The 16550-nt window shown below is 46.4% G+C and overlaps 1 protein-coding gene across 5 annotated transcripts in view; it reads right to left on the bottom strand.

The window, feature by feature from the left end:
* MORC4 (MORC family CW-type zinc finger 4) overlaps positions 1–9463 on the bottom strand; it is a 51500-nt gene extending 42037 nt beyond the window's left edge. For 3 of the 5 annotated variants that reach the window (XM_025853727.2, XM_025853728.2, XM_025853729.2), the window contains exons 1-3: positions 9100–9463; positions 8907–8979; positions 3263–3395 (exon numbers count right to left, since the gene is read on the bottom strand). In XM_025853727.2, coding sequence (XP_025709512.1) covers positions 3263–3395; positions 8907–8979; positions 9100–9201 — 308 coding nt within the window. In that variant the 5' untranslated portion in view covers positions 9202–9463. Of the gene's footprint in view, positions 1–666; positions 1071–3262; positions 3396–8906; positions 8980–9099 lie in introns of those variants that run through there. The other 2 variants (XM_073885717.1, XM_073885718.1) reach the window with 2 other exon arrangements.
* Positions 9464–16550: the final 7087 nt, after the last annotated feature.

Here is a 16550-nt window from a genome sequence, read left to right as displayed (position 1 = left end):
CATGGAAAAGGATAAGAAAATGAGAAGAGAGGAGCCGGAAGCACTGGATTTTGTTGTTGTTGTTGTTGTTGTTAGGTTCCACTTAACCCATCCCACGTGTTGTTTTATTCCATCTACATTCCTGTGTTAGGTATTCTATTTAACGGAAAATTATGGAACGGATGCCAGACCCCGATCAAATAACTACCAAGTATAAAAGCCCTCACAATGAAGAACAGAATTGTAGGGAAGCATTTTACATAGCTTGGTAGAGCTCACTAATTTTCCAGGGATCTCTTGGCTCAGACAGGCAGCTTCCCTAAGTTAAGTCCTGTTCTATCCTTTTGTGTAAGTGACAGCAGTGTTTACACACGGGGGGGGGGTGCCAGGGGGCTGAATACCAGCTGAGTGGAATGCAGGGAGACAGCAGCTCACTTCCGAGTTCCTTAAAATGTCAAGATTCTAGAATCCAAGGAGATCAATTTAAATTGGGACTCTGACCAATGAAACACACCTCAGCGAATCCGTGGACACACGACGGCAGGCAGTGCTGTTTCCTAGATATACTGGGGATGTAATATGGAATATAAAACAATGGAACACTGCTAAGCACAGTTATTCTCTGGCTGTTGTTTCAGAAGAACAGACCTACTAGGAAATGCACTACTGAGCAGAGGTGGCAAATACCTTTAATCCAGGGATCTGTGGCTCTTTTTAATCCTTGACCTTTGGAAGAGGTTTTCTACCTTGCGGAGAACAGCAGCTAGCTGGACATCTCGACTAGCTGCTTCACACCAGCCCCAGAAGCTAAAGAGAATTCACTGTGGACTTTAAAGGAATTTAATGATAGGCTTTTCCTTCTTAATTTGATTTTCATTGGGATTCTGTATTTATGGGAGAAACTTGCTGCAATTAGATAACTATTCTATTAGCCTGGAAATAGGAAGAGTAGCAAGAAGAGTTGGAAAATGTGGATGGGATTATTACGAATGTTATTGGTGACACAGAATTTCAGTGGGTTTAATCATTTTGCATAATTACCTCTATTATTATACAAAAGTAATATGTCCCTAACCAAATCCAGAAAAATGAACATACTTAATAATTTTCAAAGCTACCTCTGAAGTTCAATTATTTATAACAAAATTGTGGTAAATGGAATCCATGGCCAGGAGTTAGGATTGGATTAAACGAACTTTTAAATAAATGGGACTTTCTAGCTCATTCAAGTTTGTTTTAAGATATGACCACAAATAAAATCTGGTACATATACTATACATTAACCCAGGACTCATTAAAAAACTCTCTAAAATTAATTTTTCATATGAAGAACAATTGCCCAGCTCAAATTAGTGGGAAAGGTATTTGGTATGATAATGCCAAAAAAGGCTATGGCTAAATAAGTTTCTGCCTGTTTTGCTGTTTTGTTCCTTGGGGAGGGAACAAAATTATGAACAGATGATACTCAGTCTTCATATTTCAATTCAAATGCCACCTTTTCAGGGGATCTTTTTTTTGACTCCCTAGACTAGGTTAGATCCTTCCACTATATACTCTCATGGAAACTGTAGTCTTCCTTCATAGCACTTAACACTAGGTGAGATAACCTATTTAGTTGTATTACTAGTCAGTTCTTTTCTATCCTTCTCACTAAACCGTCAGCCCCTTGAGAGCAAGGATGTCTATCTGGTTCACCACTTTATCTTCAGTGATGTCCACATAGGTGCTCAGTAAAAATTTGTTGAATGAATCTGGAACAAAAATGGTTGTGATTATTTTGAAACCATCCTCCTTTCTCATCCTTCTTGTAACTACAAGCACCGACTTTCATAGATGTAGTTCCACAGACAAAATGGAAGGCACTAAAATTGCTGGGCCCACTATCTGACACCAATGTCACTGGGATAAAGTGTGGTTGGAAGGAATTACTAAAGAAGTAAGTGATTTTCGGGGGAAAAATGAATACATGCATGAAATAAAGTGATTTTAGGGGAAACATGAATACATAATTAGACATATCAATGTTTTGGTTCCATCCCATCTAAAATTGTATTTTTAAATATAAAATACTAACTTGAGGAGCTAAAAGTAATGCTATAAATTAAAAAACAGGGCCAACTCCATACCTTCACCAACATACTGGCCACATCTTTCTCCCACTTCCAGAAGCTTTCCTTGAACATTCTTCTAATTATGAGGGTCTGAGACACAAGGTACACAGACTGCCGAGTGGTAAAACAATGCAATTTAATTGGTTAATGCCCAAATTTCATTTCTTTTCTTTGATGGTTCAAAGGGATTTCCCTATAAACAGGGTTATAGAATTAGAATAAGTTTAAAGAGAACCACAACCAAATGAACGTTTTTCCATTTTTATAGTTCAGAGCCCTCTCTCCCTCCTCCACAGAACCCCTCTTCCATTGTTACTCATGCTTCACACACTAGTTCAGGAAGCCACACGGAGAGTAATTAACCTCACCTGCTCAAAAAAGAAGAGCAAAGGAAGGAGTTGAGGAAACACTCATCTTTTACTGAGTGATACGTGGAGATAATCAAGTACAAACTTACATTCTCAACTACAAACCTTTTAAAGTAATTAAATGAACTGAGAGTGGCAACAGAAATCTCTATCACCAGCTTCAGCAGTTAGAAAATTCCCTAATTTTGCCATTCTATTGTGAAACCTTTCAAAGATTATGTGTATGAATGCCTTCTATTTATCATTCATGGGGCTTGGTTATACCCAGGCATATTCATGGTCCTAACCCACAAATCATCCCAACTGCAATACTTCGGATCTAAGAGTGAGTTCAGGCTAATATAATTTGGAGGAGGTCTCAGGCCAGCGAAGGCCTGCAGATCTTTACGCTTGCTATTCTCTGCCTGAACCCTCAACCCTTGCCCCCTGCTCCTTTACCTTGTTAAATTCTACTACTCACCCTCAGATCTCGGTTTAAATATCACTTCCTCTAAGAGGTTTTGTCTGACTTCCTGGATCAGATTTGGTTCCCCTGCTGGTCCCCATTGCATCCTATGCTTTTCTAGCATGTTTACCATTTTTTATTATAATTACTGCTTCGCTGTCTGAATTGCCAACTAAACTGTAAGTTCTATGAGGGCAAGAATAGTGTCTGTTGCATCACCAGTGCCCTGGCACATAATATATGCTCAATAAATATTTGCTGAATGAATAAAGGGAAAGGGAAATATTAAAGAAAATTATGAAGCCCTAAGTAGAGTTCATGAACTCAAGACAAGAGGAAAAGAATGAAGACATTTTTACCTGAGCATTCGGTGTAGTTTATGAGGTGTCATCCCACATCCATCATCAGTAAAGGTCAAACAAGATTTATTCTTGACCTCCTCAACATCTATAAAGACGGTCCTGGCGGATACATCTGGATCTACAGCATTATCTGCAAAAGGTAGAAATCTGTGATATTAGACCCCTTTTTCTCGTATTTCAGTAAAATCTCTAGTTCAGTGCCCCAAGACACAGAAACTAGCCTTTATCCCCTTCAAGTGGATGTCCCCAAAGGTGGGCAGGGAGCTTTGATGGTAGTGTGCTTACTGGGTTATTGGGAACAACAGATAACGACTGCAGATGGGGTTATGAAGCTGATTTCTAGATTTCATATAATGACAAACTGCAGTCTGCCTTTCTCCCTTCACATTTCAGGGTCTGTGGGGAAAATAACTCCTCTACACAAAGCATTTGGCTCCATTTTCATCTTATTACTTCTTTCTCGTCTTTTAGCACTTTGCTGCTCATGAACACATACAATAGAGGGTGGCTATGGAGAAGAGTTGAATCTGCAATTTCGGTACATACTGCACACATTACAGTGCACCCGTGAACATTTTATTTTCTATTTTTCTAATTTTTTTTTTTACATCACCATCCCTGTTTGCAGCCTAAGAGGCCCTGAAAGAGTTAGCAGTTCAAACCAAAACATTTAATTGCCCGCCCCATCCCAGTGAATGCTAACAAGCACACTCAGAGAGAGGGAGGGATTCAGCTTAAGTACTCTGTCACAGTCTTAAAGGTGAAGCTGCCCCACCCTCATTAAATAGAGAAGGTAGAATTAAAGCAGAAAAAGAAAAAACTGTAAGTAAAGTTCCATGATTCCTCCTGAGTCCCGTCTTCATAATGGGCTCATCATTTAAGGCTCCGAAGGCACCAGACAGAACCACATTCTAACATCCGGGCAAAGTCCACAACCCCCCACAGTTGGGGGTGGGCAATGTCTAGGAGCCACATCTTTGTGTCCCAGACCCCAGGTCACACAACTGTCACTCACAGATACACAGACTGCAACAGTCTCACCAGGACTTGCTGGCCCGAATGGGAGGGCAGGTTGAACCATGTGTCTGATGGGTTCGCTAAGCACTCCTGTCCCTACTAGCTCTTTAATCAAGACAGAGACCTTCCCTTCCACCCCCTTTCCCTTCCCCTGGCATCCTAGACTACCTTACTGATACCACATGGCTGGGCTGAGAGAGCACCAGGTGGGGTCCCGGCTGTGTACTTGTCCTGCCACCACTGTTCAAATCATGGCATTTCTCCACTGGGAACATCCCTTACAAGCAAGAGAAATATTACTCATATTCAAAATATAATCAACAGTTTCAATTACAACCACTTGGACGTGTGGAATGTCCAGCAATGAAAACAAGACACGGACTGATTTCAAGGGCCAGAGTGGTGTTGCCCGTGTCCATTGATAAAATCGTCACCAACTGTGAGCCGAAAAATCTTAACAGTAGTAAGCCATCACCGAGAGCCCCAGAAGGGAATTAAGAGGTCTGGTAGGGTCGATCTTTAAGGACGGACGAGGTGGGGCCAACGCCTTGTGTCATGTGGTAAATCAAGTGGGCCAACTTTTGGCAGGAACTGTAAGTTTGACATGCAATAGAGGCTTTTATCAGAAATAGTGTTTTACTTTGTGTGAGAGGCAGTTTTTTTTTTCTGGAACTGACAGAAGGATTCAGCACTGTGAAGCTGCCTACACTGTTTCAAGAAACCATTTGACAAGCAGGCCCTGAATTGTTTTAGGACTTATCAGTCACTCTTGCTGGCAGAAAGCCAGGGCCACTGAGACTGACACCTTTACTGTGTCAATGGCCAGGGCATCATTTCTGTTTTGAAAACTTTGAACATAGGAGGAAGTCTTTCTAACATTTTATGAACATTCACCACTCAAGCACATAACACATATCCATCCCAATTCTAAGTGTATGTAACAGCGTAGTCAATGAATCAGCTCACAAAATCACTTTTCTTTCTTTCCTGTTTACTGCAAATTTTGCCCAAACATTATTAGATGCTTTTTTTTTTTTTTTACCGAAACATACCGGAGAGTTTTAACACAGGCACTCTGGGAGTTACAAGGTAGCTGCTGGAAGCAGCTAGGCATTTTACCTCCTTGGCTAGAGGTTGCTGGAGTCCAGCGGGGAGGGGGTGCCCCAGCAGCCAGGGTCAGCTCCAGCAGCATGGAGCGAGGCAGCAGCGGGTGGTAGCAAGCCCAGCTTTACACTTATTTTCAGTTTGAAGTGGCCTTTCCCTTGGCTCAACAAATGAACGTATAAATAATAAGGCCCCAATCTGGTGGCTGGTTTTGATCCTCTCTCTTGCTGCTTAACCTCCCGAAAATGTATCAACTTGTAACACATGCTATCCCAGCCTGCCCAGCCTACAGACAGGTAGGACAGCGGAGAGAACCCTTGAGAACCCCTGGTCCTCGCCCCCCCCCCCACCACATAGGCCTGGGCTGCACTACCAGATCCTGGAATGTCTTTATCCCCCTAACCTGGCCCATACAATCTCATGTGCTACCAGATCCCAAGGAGTCTTCTGTCTCCTAACTTGGCCCACGCTACCTGGAGTGGGAGGACCCTATCTCTGCCTCCTCACCCCCACTTAGGCAAGAACATGAGAAACCAGATCCCAGGGAATCTATCTTATCCCTTGACTTGGTCCACCTGACCCCTGGTCTTCTAAAAAAGCACTCTAACTGAATGAAGCCTCAGGGCTCATCAGAACCTGGACTGCAATGAGAAAACTGTCCCGTGACAGCCTCCCTGGACAGACAGGATGGCAAGTGGGAGGTAGCTTCAAGGTGGCACTTTACAAGCCTCCCATCCTCTCGTGTTCCAGGAGGACGACCTGTGTGGATTCCTGCAAGGCCGCCAGGGCCAAGCTGTTGCCCTACAGACATCTTGCATGTACCTAAAAGCATTCTTGTCTAAAATTAAGGTCATCACCTTCCAACACAAGCCTATTCTTCCCCTGTTCCCCCCCAAACACATACACAGAGCCAGCATTCAAATGACCACAAGTCTGAAATTGGAAAATCATTTTTTATCGCTCACTTTCTCTTACCCTATGCATCCCTAAGCTCTCTCACATCTAGCTTTTTCTATTCTCCCTGTCACTTTCTCAGTTTACAGAATTTATTCCCTCTCATCCGGATTATCACGTTAACCTCCCAACTAGTCTTTCGAAGTCATGGCTCTTTCTCTTTTCCAATCCATCTTTTACACTGCTGCAAGATTAACTCTCCTGAAGCCCAGCTCTGATCAGGACTTTCCCCTGCTCAGAAAACTTCAGACTAAAAGGCCAAATACCTGGGCCTCCCAGTCACATCCTGGTCCCAGGCCGCCTTTCTAACCTCATGACCTACGTGGTACTTGGGAGTAAAAAGATCCACGCTTGAGTCCTGGACCTGCCACTTACTAGACATGTAACCTTGGAAAAGTCAGTTAAATTCTTTGAGCCTCCGGATCTTGATCTGCAGGATGAGAATAATAATGATATAATAATGACAATAATAATATTCATTATAATAATGCCGTATAATACCTCAAAGGGTAAAGTTAAAAATGTACTTGTGCCGGCGCTTTATACTCTAAGGACTTATAGTCGTAACTATTTGTAAACTCCACACTCTAATGAAACTCAGCGACTCAGTATTCTTCATGCCTTTGTTCATGCAGTTGTTTCTTTTGCCTGGAATGCCCTCCCCTCCCCACACCCATATCCACATGTCCCAATCCTTCAAATCTCAGCTCAAATGTCACCTCCTCTATCTACAAAGCCTTTCCTAACTCTCCTCTTCCTGGTAAGCTGGAAGTCATCCCTCCTTCTTCTGAACTCCCACAGCACTCGATCCGTAGATCTTCGCTGATATATCACTTTCCATTTTGCTGTTATACAAAGCATAAACCTTCTGTACGAGTTTTCTCTCCCCCCTACTAGAAAAGTGAGTCTATGTTGTATTCATTTTTGTTCCTACCATGGTGGCCTTGCCCGCAGTGAATGCTCCATAAATATTCACTGAATGAATGATTCACTAGAAAATTAATGCATAAAGGGAGGAGAAAAAAATTGAGGGAAAACCTAAAGCTTTGGGTTACCAGTTAACCCTCTGCTCTCCTTTTCTTCCTACTGTTAATATTACCACAGATAGCTGTGATTTGGTTTTAAAATCTGTGTTTCCCTATGCATGTGTGCAGGCATGCGTGTCTATGTAAATTAATACACATACACACTTGCACTCATAGACATCTTGGGCCAGGCTTAGGTTCCTTAATTTAATGCTCGGGACAAAAATAATATAGTATATTGAAAATTACAAACAGAACACACTCTTCAAGTCACCTCTAAGGTTCAGTACACAGCACAGCATCGGGATCCATTGTTTTGCACAGTGCAGCTGTGAAGGAGTAACACCTCTGTCTCCCACTTCCCCCTAAGTAAATTGTGATTTTTCTCTCTTTTTTCTTTTCTGAGAGTTACACACACAGAGGTCTGGTTCCACCCAGCAAAGTTTCACTCAAAGCATGGTGCAAACCCTTAAAGATGGAGTCCTTGTTTCTCTAGGATTCAAAGTGTGTCGAAGTCACTTTTTTTTCTTGCACCTTCAAAAGAACAGTCATACACGATGTAAGCATTCTTGTGATGGTGAAACTAATCATCAAAGTTCTCTATCTCCCTTCCCAGTAACTCTCCTGACCCTCCTGCTGCCTGCTGACTTCTTGCTCAAGACAACTCACACTGAATGGCCACAGCAATTGTTTCAGTACGGGCTAGGGCTCATCTGGTGAGCTTGCAAGCCACTTTTCAAGATTTTGTTCGGGGCTACCTCGTCCCATAACCGTCTCTCCCTTCTTTCCATGTCTGAAACATTTACAATGTGCTCTGTGTGCTGCATTTTGTCCGGGAATGCCTTTCTTCTTTGCTTTCCACACAGTATTTAGCACACTACTGCAAAAGCTGGTGTACTTGGCTTCAAGGGATCAACTGAAAACGCTTTAAAAGCAAACATCGGTGGAGCGAGAGGTTAAGTGCTCAGTATTCATTCCAGCGGTGTGAGGGCGCTCGTGGACCACGGACCCAGCCCTCCGCAGTCGCAGGGAGCCAAATGCACTCGTGTCATCTCTTAAAAGATGTCCCATCATTCCCAGACTCTCTGGTCCCAAAAGTTAAAGAAGTCCGTTTTCCAGACCTTTCCTCGGGACCCTTCCGGGTCCTCCACAATGCCCCTCTGCTAGCTTGGCGCCCTCCGTCGGTCGCCAGTCCCTGCGGTGCCCAGCTGCCTCAGGGCCCGATATTTTTATTCATCTCCTTTTGATTATTAACTAGGCTATCCTAAAGTGCCCGGAACATCACGATCCAGAGAGAAAAACCACACGGGCGTCCGAACTCTTCGGACACACCTTGTTTCCTCAGCTTTATCTGCGGGACCTCGTCCCCCTGGCCGGAGAGCCGTCCCCCTCCTCCGCCTGCGGAGCCGGGGCCGGTCCCGACACCCCCACCCCAGCCCCGGCCCGCCCCGCGCGGCTCCGCGCATTCCTCTCGCGTCCGCGGCACCACGTTGGCACCACTGCCTCGGGCGATCGCGGCCAAGCCCGCCCTCGCCACTCACCTAGCAGCTCCGCGATGGCACTGAAGGGTCGCGTGTGGCTGCTGGAGTTGCTCTGTAGGTAGCGGGGGCTCATCTGGGGGCGAGAGAAGGTCCCGTCCCGCGTGAGGCCTCGGCCCGCCGGGCCCTCCCCGCGCGCCCCCCGCAGCCCCGGGGCCCGCGCGCGCGCGTCCGCCCCCTCGGGCCCCCGACCTACCGTGCTCAGGCGGATCCCGAAGGCCTGTGGGCCGCCGCCCGGCCGGGCCAGCCCGCTTGCCGGCGCGCCAGGGCCCGCGGGGGCCCCTCGGTACAGGAGCATTTTTTTGGCCGCCACGATACTCGTTTGCTGCCGCCGGACTCCTCGCCCGGCCGTCCCGGACTGGCCCTCTCTCACTCTCCCTCGCAGCTGGCGGCGGCCGTCCGGGGCTGGCCCTCCCTCGCTCCCACCCGCAGCTGGCGGGGGCGGGGCGCGCTCCAGCCACCTGTCCCGGGCGGGAGGGGTGAGGCCGGCAGAGCCGAGCGGCGGCCCCGCCCTGTCAGCACCTCTCCCGACCCACCGACTGCCTGCCGGGGCGGCCTCAGGGCCGTACAGAAATATGGCGACCTCCTGACAGCCGCTCCTTGATCCCCGCCCCTAATTAATTCTTGGCGTTTGCCATAGGCCGGGCCGCCGAGCGGGAAAGCGCAGGGGGGAGGGAGGGGGCGGGCGCGTGGGGAGGGGCGGGAGTGAAGCAAGAGGAGGGAGAGGGTGTAGGGATTTCTGGAACGGAGTCCCAGTTAGGCTGCATGACTAACGGGCAGGATAAGACAAGTCTTACAAGTTCGAAAGACTACAGTTTTGCTATCTGGGAAGATAGCAGGCTCGCGTGATGGGAAAGCATTCTGATTATGCTGGCTCCAGTGCCTCCAGAAGCTCCCAGAACTTTCTGGAAGGCAAATGGGAAATCATCTTCAAAGCTTTGCGAGTGTACAGGGAGGCTGTTTAGAAAAGAAAACATTGGAATGCACTTACATGCCCCCTAATGCGGGATTGGTTAAGTTATGGAGTACGCATGAAAAGGAATACTATGCAGATCTTAAAGGCCATGTTTGTAGATGAATATTTATTGATGTGGAAAATATTCATGAAGGAATGAAAGAAACAAGAAGTTACAACGTGTAACGTGATAGCTCTTTTATTGGAAAAACAAGTATATATATATATGCGTATATATATTCACACATACATAATACATATGCATGCATATACACACACAATGAAAAACACTTGAAATGACGTATTCCAAGATAGCTCCAGGTCTGGAACTATAAATTTGTTTCTTATTTTTCTTATTTGTATTTTCTAGTTTTTGTACTATTACACCTACACTCTTTGATTGCAGAAAAAAAAATTTAATTTTAAAAACTATAACATTCCCTGGTATGGATGAACCATAATTTATTTGACCATCCTTCTAGGATAACTCAGGTTTTCAAATTTTTTTTTTTTGACAACACAAAAAGTGCTGCCTCAAACGTCCTCATGTATAGATAATATATTTCTGGTACTATAATTTCTACAGAATATTGCTGTCTAATAGCACGTGCGTGGTTTACTCTTAATAAATATTGTAAGATGGAAGCAATTTGCCCTCCCAGCAAGTCAGCTATTTTGCCATGCTCATAGTGCTAGATATCTGGTCCTGCTCTTTTAACTTCTTGCGGATCTTTTGAATAAAAGATAGGCTCTCCTTATTGTTATTTTTTTTTAAGAGTTTATTTATTTATTTGACAGAGAGAGACACAGTGAGAGAGGGAACACAAGCAGGGGGAGTGGGAGAGGGAGAAGCAGGCTTCCCACTGAGCAGGGAGCCCGATATGGGGCACCTGAGCCGAAGTTAAGGACTGAGCCACCCAGGCGCCCCTCTCCTTATTGTTTTAATTTGCATTTCCCCAACTACCAGTGAAGCTGAAATGTTTGTTGTACGTTTGAATCTCCTTTCCTGTAAGTGCCTGTTTATATCCTTTGAGCATCATTTTCCTCCCATTGGGTTCTTTGCATTTGCCCCTTTTTTTAGTATCCTAAAAAAATTTTTTAAATACACAAAAGTACAGAGAATGATATAACAAATCCCCGTATACTTATTACTCAGATTCAAAAATTATCGAGACTTTGCCAGACCTGCTTTATATGTTCTTTTCTTCTTCTTTTTCATTGCTGTAAGCATTTTAGAGCAAATCTCAAACATCATATCATTTTACCCTATATATGTCAGTGTCCTCTAAAAATATGGACACTTTTCTAAAAAACATAACCACGATGCTACTTTCACACTAAACAAAATTAATAACAACTCTTTGATGTCCTCTAGTACCAGTCCATATTCTGATCTTCTCAGTTATCTCAAAAGTATGCCTTTTTACATTTGGTTTGTTTAAACCTAGATCCAAACAAGATGCACACATTGCACGGGGTATTTGTCTTAAATCTACTTTAATTTAAAACAGTCTCCCCTCTTTTACTTCATGCTATTGAGTTGCTGAAGAAACCCAGTCCCTTGTACTGTTGAATGCCCTACGTTCTCATTAGTCTGTTTGCTTCTTCATATTGCCATTTAGCTTGTTCCTTTTGTTAGAGGAATAAGTGTAACTTAACTATGAATCATGAGTTGGCTCTAAAGCCTTCATTAGATTCTAGCACAAAGGTTTTTCGAAAGCAGGAATGCTCATAGACAGTACTAAAGACTTCCTATTTCATCACATCAGGAAGTACATACGATCCAATACTTAATGATATTCAGATTGATCAGTGGGTTCAGGTGGAGGCAGCCTGAATATTCTGCTATAAAGTTCCCCATCGGCCTTTCATTTTATGGTCTCATCAATCGATGTTCAGTTGTCTGAAAAAAAAATTTTATTGGGGTTGCAAAACCGCGATCCATAAGTTCTTGTCATGTATTAACTGGATCCTTCTGTAGAGAGCTCACCCTCATCAACCACGGCTGTTTGGTTGGTTACTCTGAAATATAATTCCTATAGGAAGAACAAGATAAATGCTCGATTTTTACTTTTCATTGACAATTTTTAGGGCGAAGAACTGGTGCCTGTGGCAGATGCTGTGATACGCTGGCCCATCTCCTATTTCTGTAAAGGACTTTCTGGGCTGAGCTGTTGAGAACACTGTTGGCAAGCCGACTTGAGCTGTCAGCCCCTTCAGGGATTGCCCAGGTACAGAGACTTGCCTCACTCAAGGTAACCAAGTTTTCTGAGGCAGCCCACGATGTCAGACCAAAGAAGGGGTATGAAAGGCCTGACCATCTCAGCCCAACTTGGGACAATTGCAAAGGGTCATTTTAAATCCAGATCTCTCTGTGGGGTTGGCTAAGGCTGCTGGTGGGTCTGCAGTGCACCTCTGCTGCCCTTCTGCCCCTAACCAGCTTCCTTCCACAGCTGCTAATCCAAAAGACACCTATTAGTAAGTAAGCATGCTGCATGCTACAATCTACCTTGCAGTCCGTTTCCTGGGGAACTAAAATTATGACACTTGAAATGGAGATTTATCCAAGAAATTGGTGCGTAGATGCAATTTGGGAGCTAGGTCACTCACTGCCCAGTTGGCAGTTAGGACCGCATCACAGATAGCCCCCTGCCACAAGGTGGCAGTCCTATTATTATTAAGATCTTCACCAGGGGGTGAACTGGAATGGCATACTGGTAGAAGGGAACATACGATCTGGTGTGATATAGCAACTGTTTGAGCAATAGGGGGGAAATAGTAGCTCTAAGCCCAACAGAATGCGGTGGTTATCGAGCTCCCAAGAAAGCTTAAACTCCCAATGGATCCAAGTTTGCTAATGCCAAAATCAGAATGCTTCCTAGAAGCATAGGACCCTGACACTCGGTCTGGGGCTATCTAGATTGATGCCACCAAAATCTTGAATCCCCAGATTTGTCTACAGAACTGATCTGACTTCCCTACTGATAATCTCCTCACCTCTTGCTTGGAGATGATGCAGAATTTCTCCTCCACAAGGCAATGTGTGCACTCACTTTCCCTCCTGGCCACTAGGCCTATAAGGAGGGTAAAGGCACAGCCTGAACTTGCTAGGCCTGATAATGGAGGAAAGTGACTATGCCCCCAAGAAGCCGCAAAATCTAGCCAGCATGGATTGGCAGAAGCTGGAAAGAGTTGCATGGAATTGGATTCTGCGAGCGCTTGACCGAGGGAGCTAGACTATAACATTGGATAAAAGTGAGTGTCTCAATGTGGGAACACCCTCCTAGAATATAGAATTTAACACCCTGGCAAGGACCACAAGAAATGGTACAAACTCACTCCTGGGGTAGCTCCTAGAAGTACAGAAAAAGTGAGGATCCATGCTAAGTGAGGTTGGAATGGCAGCATTGCTGGGGCAATCGTGGAAGTAGGGATAAAAAGATTCAGAAGTGAGCATCCTCGAGTGGATATACTAATCAGGCCTGGAAAACTCAACAGAAAGCCACAGGATACACCACGTCACACAGATGAGGAATGAGCTGGTGAGGGGGCACCAGCACCTCTAAGAAAGTTGGTGCTAGCTCTCTTCGACAGGTCCGGCCTGCCAGGGGGAGTGTCCGCTACGGGGCCAGGCTCACCATAGCGGTGCGGATGGTAGAGCTCCGACGTAACAGAGAGCCTTGGCTGCGTGTGACCATCAGAAGTCAGGTGGGGGAGGGGGCGCCTGGGGGGCTCAGCCCGTTAAGCATCTGCCTTGGGCTCAGGTCATGCTCCCAGGGTCCTGGGATCGAGCCCCACATCGGGCTCCCTGCTCAGCGGGAAGCCTGCTTCTCCCTCTCCCTTTGCAATCTGCAATCTCTCTCACTCTTGCTCTCTCAAATAAATAAATAAAATCTAAAAAAAAGAAAAAAGAAGTCAGGTGGGTGCAGTTACCATAATGAGTGGCAGGGTTGGAGGAGGAGCCGGAGAGCCTGAAGTGCAGTTATAGAAATAGAATAGGGCTTCCCTGGGGGGCAGAACAGATGGACAGGGACAATAAATGTCCATTCTGGTGAGGTTCGGACGGGAACCTTATATCTGGAACGACCATTCAGAATTTTCCTTGTGGAGTGACCCATTGCCATTTCTTCCTCTCAGCACAGCAGAAACATTATAAAGGCCCTGTTTGGACCTCGCTTTTATTTGACTCAAGACTTGGAACTACTAAAAATGCCCACTTACTGCTTTCTTCTTCTTCTTTTATTTTTTTTTTATTTTTTAATTTTTTTATTGTTATGTTAATCACCATATATTACATCATTAGTTTTTGGTGCAGTGTTCCATGATTCATTGTTTGTTTCTTCTTCTTCTTTTAAATTTTATTTACTAATTTGAGAGAAAGAGAGTGAGGGAGAGAGAGAGAGAAAGAGATAGAGAGAGAGAGAGCACAAGCCAGGGGGAAGGGGCAGAGGGAGAAGCAGACTCCCCGCTGAGCAGGGAGCCCCGACATGGGGCTCGATCCCAGGACCCTGGAATCATGACCTGAGCCCAAGGCAGACGCTTAACCGACTGAGCCACCCAGGCGCCCCTTACTGCTTTCTTCTAAGGTGTGCCGTCCATGTCTCCCCTTTGCTTTGGCCATTGGGAATGCTGCATAAGTACTGGTGTGTTTACTACTTGGGGGATTTGCTGTTTAAACAAAACCTTTGTGTCCTCCCAAGAGTTTGGCCTCCTGACTGGCAGCTGGGGTCAGAGGTTGCCTCTCAGCCCCTCTCCAGCTCCCCAAGACAGAGGGATGACCCTGAGAGGCCAAGGAAGCTGCTGGAAGTTCAGGATTTGGCTTCCTCGGAGCCTTGCTGCCACCGCACAGCAAGAAGCAAAAAAGCAGCAGGGCGCCTGGGTGGCTCAGATGGTTAAGCAACTGCCTTCGGCTCAGGTCATGATCCTGGAGTCCCGGGATCGAGTCCCACATCGGGCTCCCTTCTCAGCGGGGAGTCTGCTTCTCCCTCTGACCCTCTTCCCTCTCGTGCTCTCTGTCTCTCATTCTCTCTCTCTCAAATAAATAAATGAAATCTTTAAAAAAATTTAAAAAAAAGAAGCAAAAGCAGCAAATGAATGCATACAAAGCCCGTCACTGTGGCTCCACAGGGCAATAGAAAGGCCATAGCACAAGGTTCCACACACTCACCACCCAACAGGGCGGCAGCAGCTGCCTGCACTTTGGAAGGGAGCACTCCAGCGAACAGAGCCTGTCGGGGGGCAGAGCAAGAGCCTCAAAATGAGGATCAAGGAAATGCCCGAGCAGGGTGTGGTGGGGCCCTTTGACAACCTCCAGCCTGCCCCTGTCTGTCTCACCCTGATCCAGGGCCAGCCTCGCCCTAATCCAGGGCCTACGGTCTAAAGCCCCGAGCCATCTACTTGATCTTTTTCATTTCTGCCTAGTCCGGGCTGAGTTCCCCTCGCCATTGCTCCTGGCAAATGAAGGAGCCCTGGGAGAACCAGGAAGGCACCTTGCATTTCCTCCTGGCTGATTCACCTGCAACAGGTAGCTCAGATTGTATGACACACACATGTACTTGTTGCCATGCAGGCTGCTCCTGGGGGAGGAGGGGCTTCTCCTAGCCTCTTTTGCCTCAGTCCCTAAGGTCACTTGTCCCAAGTTCCTGGATGGATGTGCCGGAGAAGGAGCCTAAGAGGCCTCAGTGTGGGAGGTCAGCAAGATGGGGGAGAAGGGTCGAGAGTCAGAAGGCACGGGTTCCTGTCCTGACTCCACTGAAGTGGCCTGTGACCTTGGGGAAGTGTCACGGGCCATGTTCCTAGGGAAACAGAGCATGAGACAGAGCCTTGCGGGTTTCTTGGGGAGCTCTCTCAGGGTCAACACCTACAGGGAATGAAGAAAGCAGGACTGAACAGAGGAGGAAGCTGAACTGCAATGCGGCCACAACAAAAGCCTCAGCCGATCCCACTGGGAGCTCTGGAGCCAGCGTGGCCCCGCAGAGCTGCCCTAAGTTGTGGTAAAGGGGCTGGTGCTTCATGCTCTTGCACTGACCCGTCACCTGCGATGCGTGCGTGACTTTGGGCAAGGTGGGTCTCTTCGGCCAAGGGCCATTGCTGGTGGGGGGCTCAGCTGTACGCTGAGGATCGTCAACATTCCCCCCTACGGCAGGGGAAATGGGGGCTTCAGCTCTAAAGGGTGGGGTGCAGCTGGGCAGTGCCGCACAGCATCCCTTCAGGGAGTCACTTCCCCTCCCCGGGCCCCAGTTTTCCCATCTGTCACATGGGTGCTGAGGATGAGCTCTAGGGTCCCTTTCAGCTCCAGGGCTCTCTGATTCCACCAACCCAGCCCCTCGGCTCTTACCACCACCTCCCGTTCTCTTAAGCTACACCCAATTTAACATCCCACCCCCTCTTCCATTTTTGCAGAGACTCCTCATTGACTATGGCAAAGTACAAATTCCTTAGGTGACTTTCAAGGCCCTCCACCATCTAGCCCCGACCTAGCCCCTCAGTCTCCTTCCTCAATATTCACTCTCCATGGCGAACATTTTGCTTCTAACCTGTTTTCCTAGAAAGCATCCTCCCCTCCTTGCCTCTGCTCTTTCAGTGAGGATGAGTCCTTCATGCATTCATGAACAAAGCCAGTAAAAGGGCTTTGGAGCCAGAGCTGGAACCCGGGACCAATTCCCATCAGTTGTGAGACCTCAGGCAGGTCA

The sequence above is a fragment of the Callorhinus ursinus genome, unplaced genomic scaffold (genome assembly GCF_003265705.2).
Source record: "Callorhinus ursinus isolate GAN/ISIS: 27379988/994484 unplaced genomic scaffold, GSC_fseal_2.0 scaffold65, whole genome shotgun sequence".
In the NCBI taxonomy this organism is placed as follows: Eukaryota; Metazoa; Chordata; class Mammalia; order Carnivora; family Otariidae; genus Callorhinus; species Callorhinus ursinus.
The sequence above is the reverse complement of the archived record's forward strand: the minus strand, read 5'-3'. Positions and strand labels throughout refer to the sequence as shown.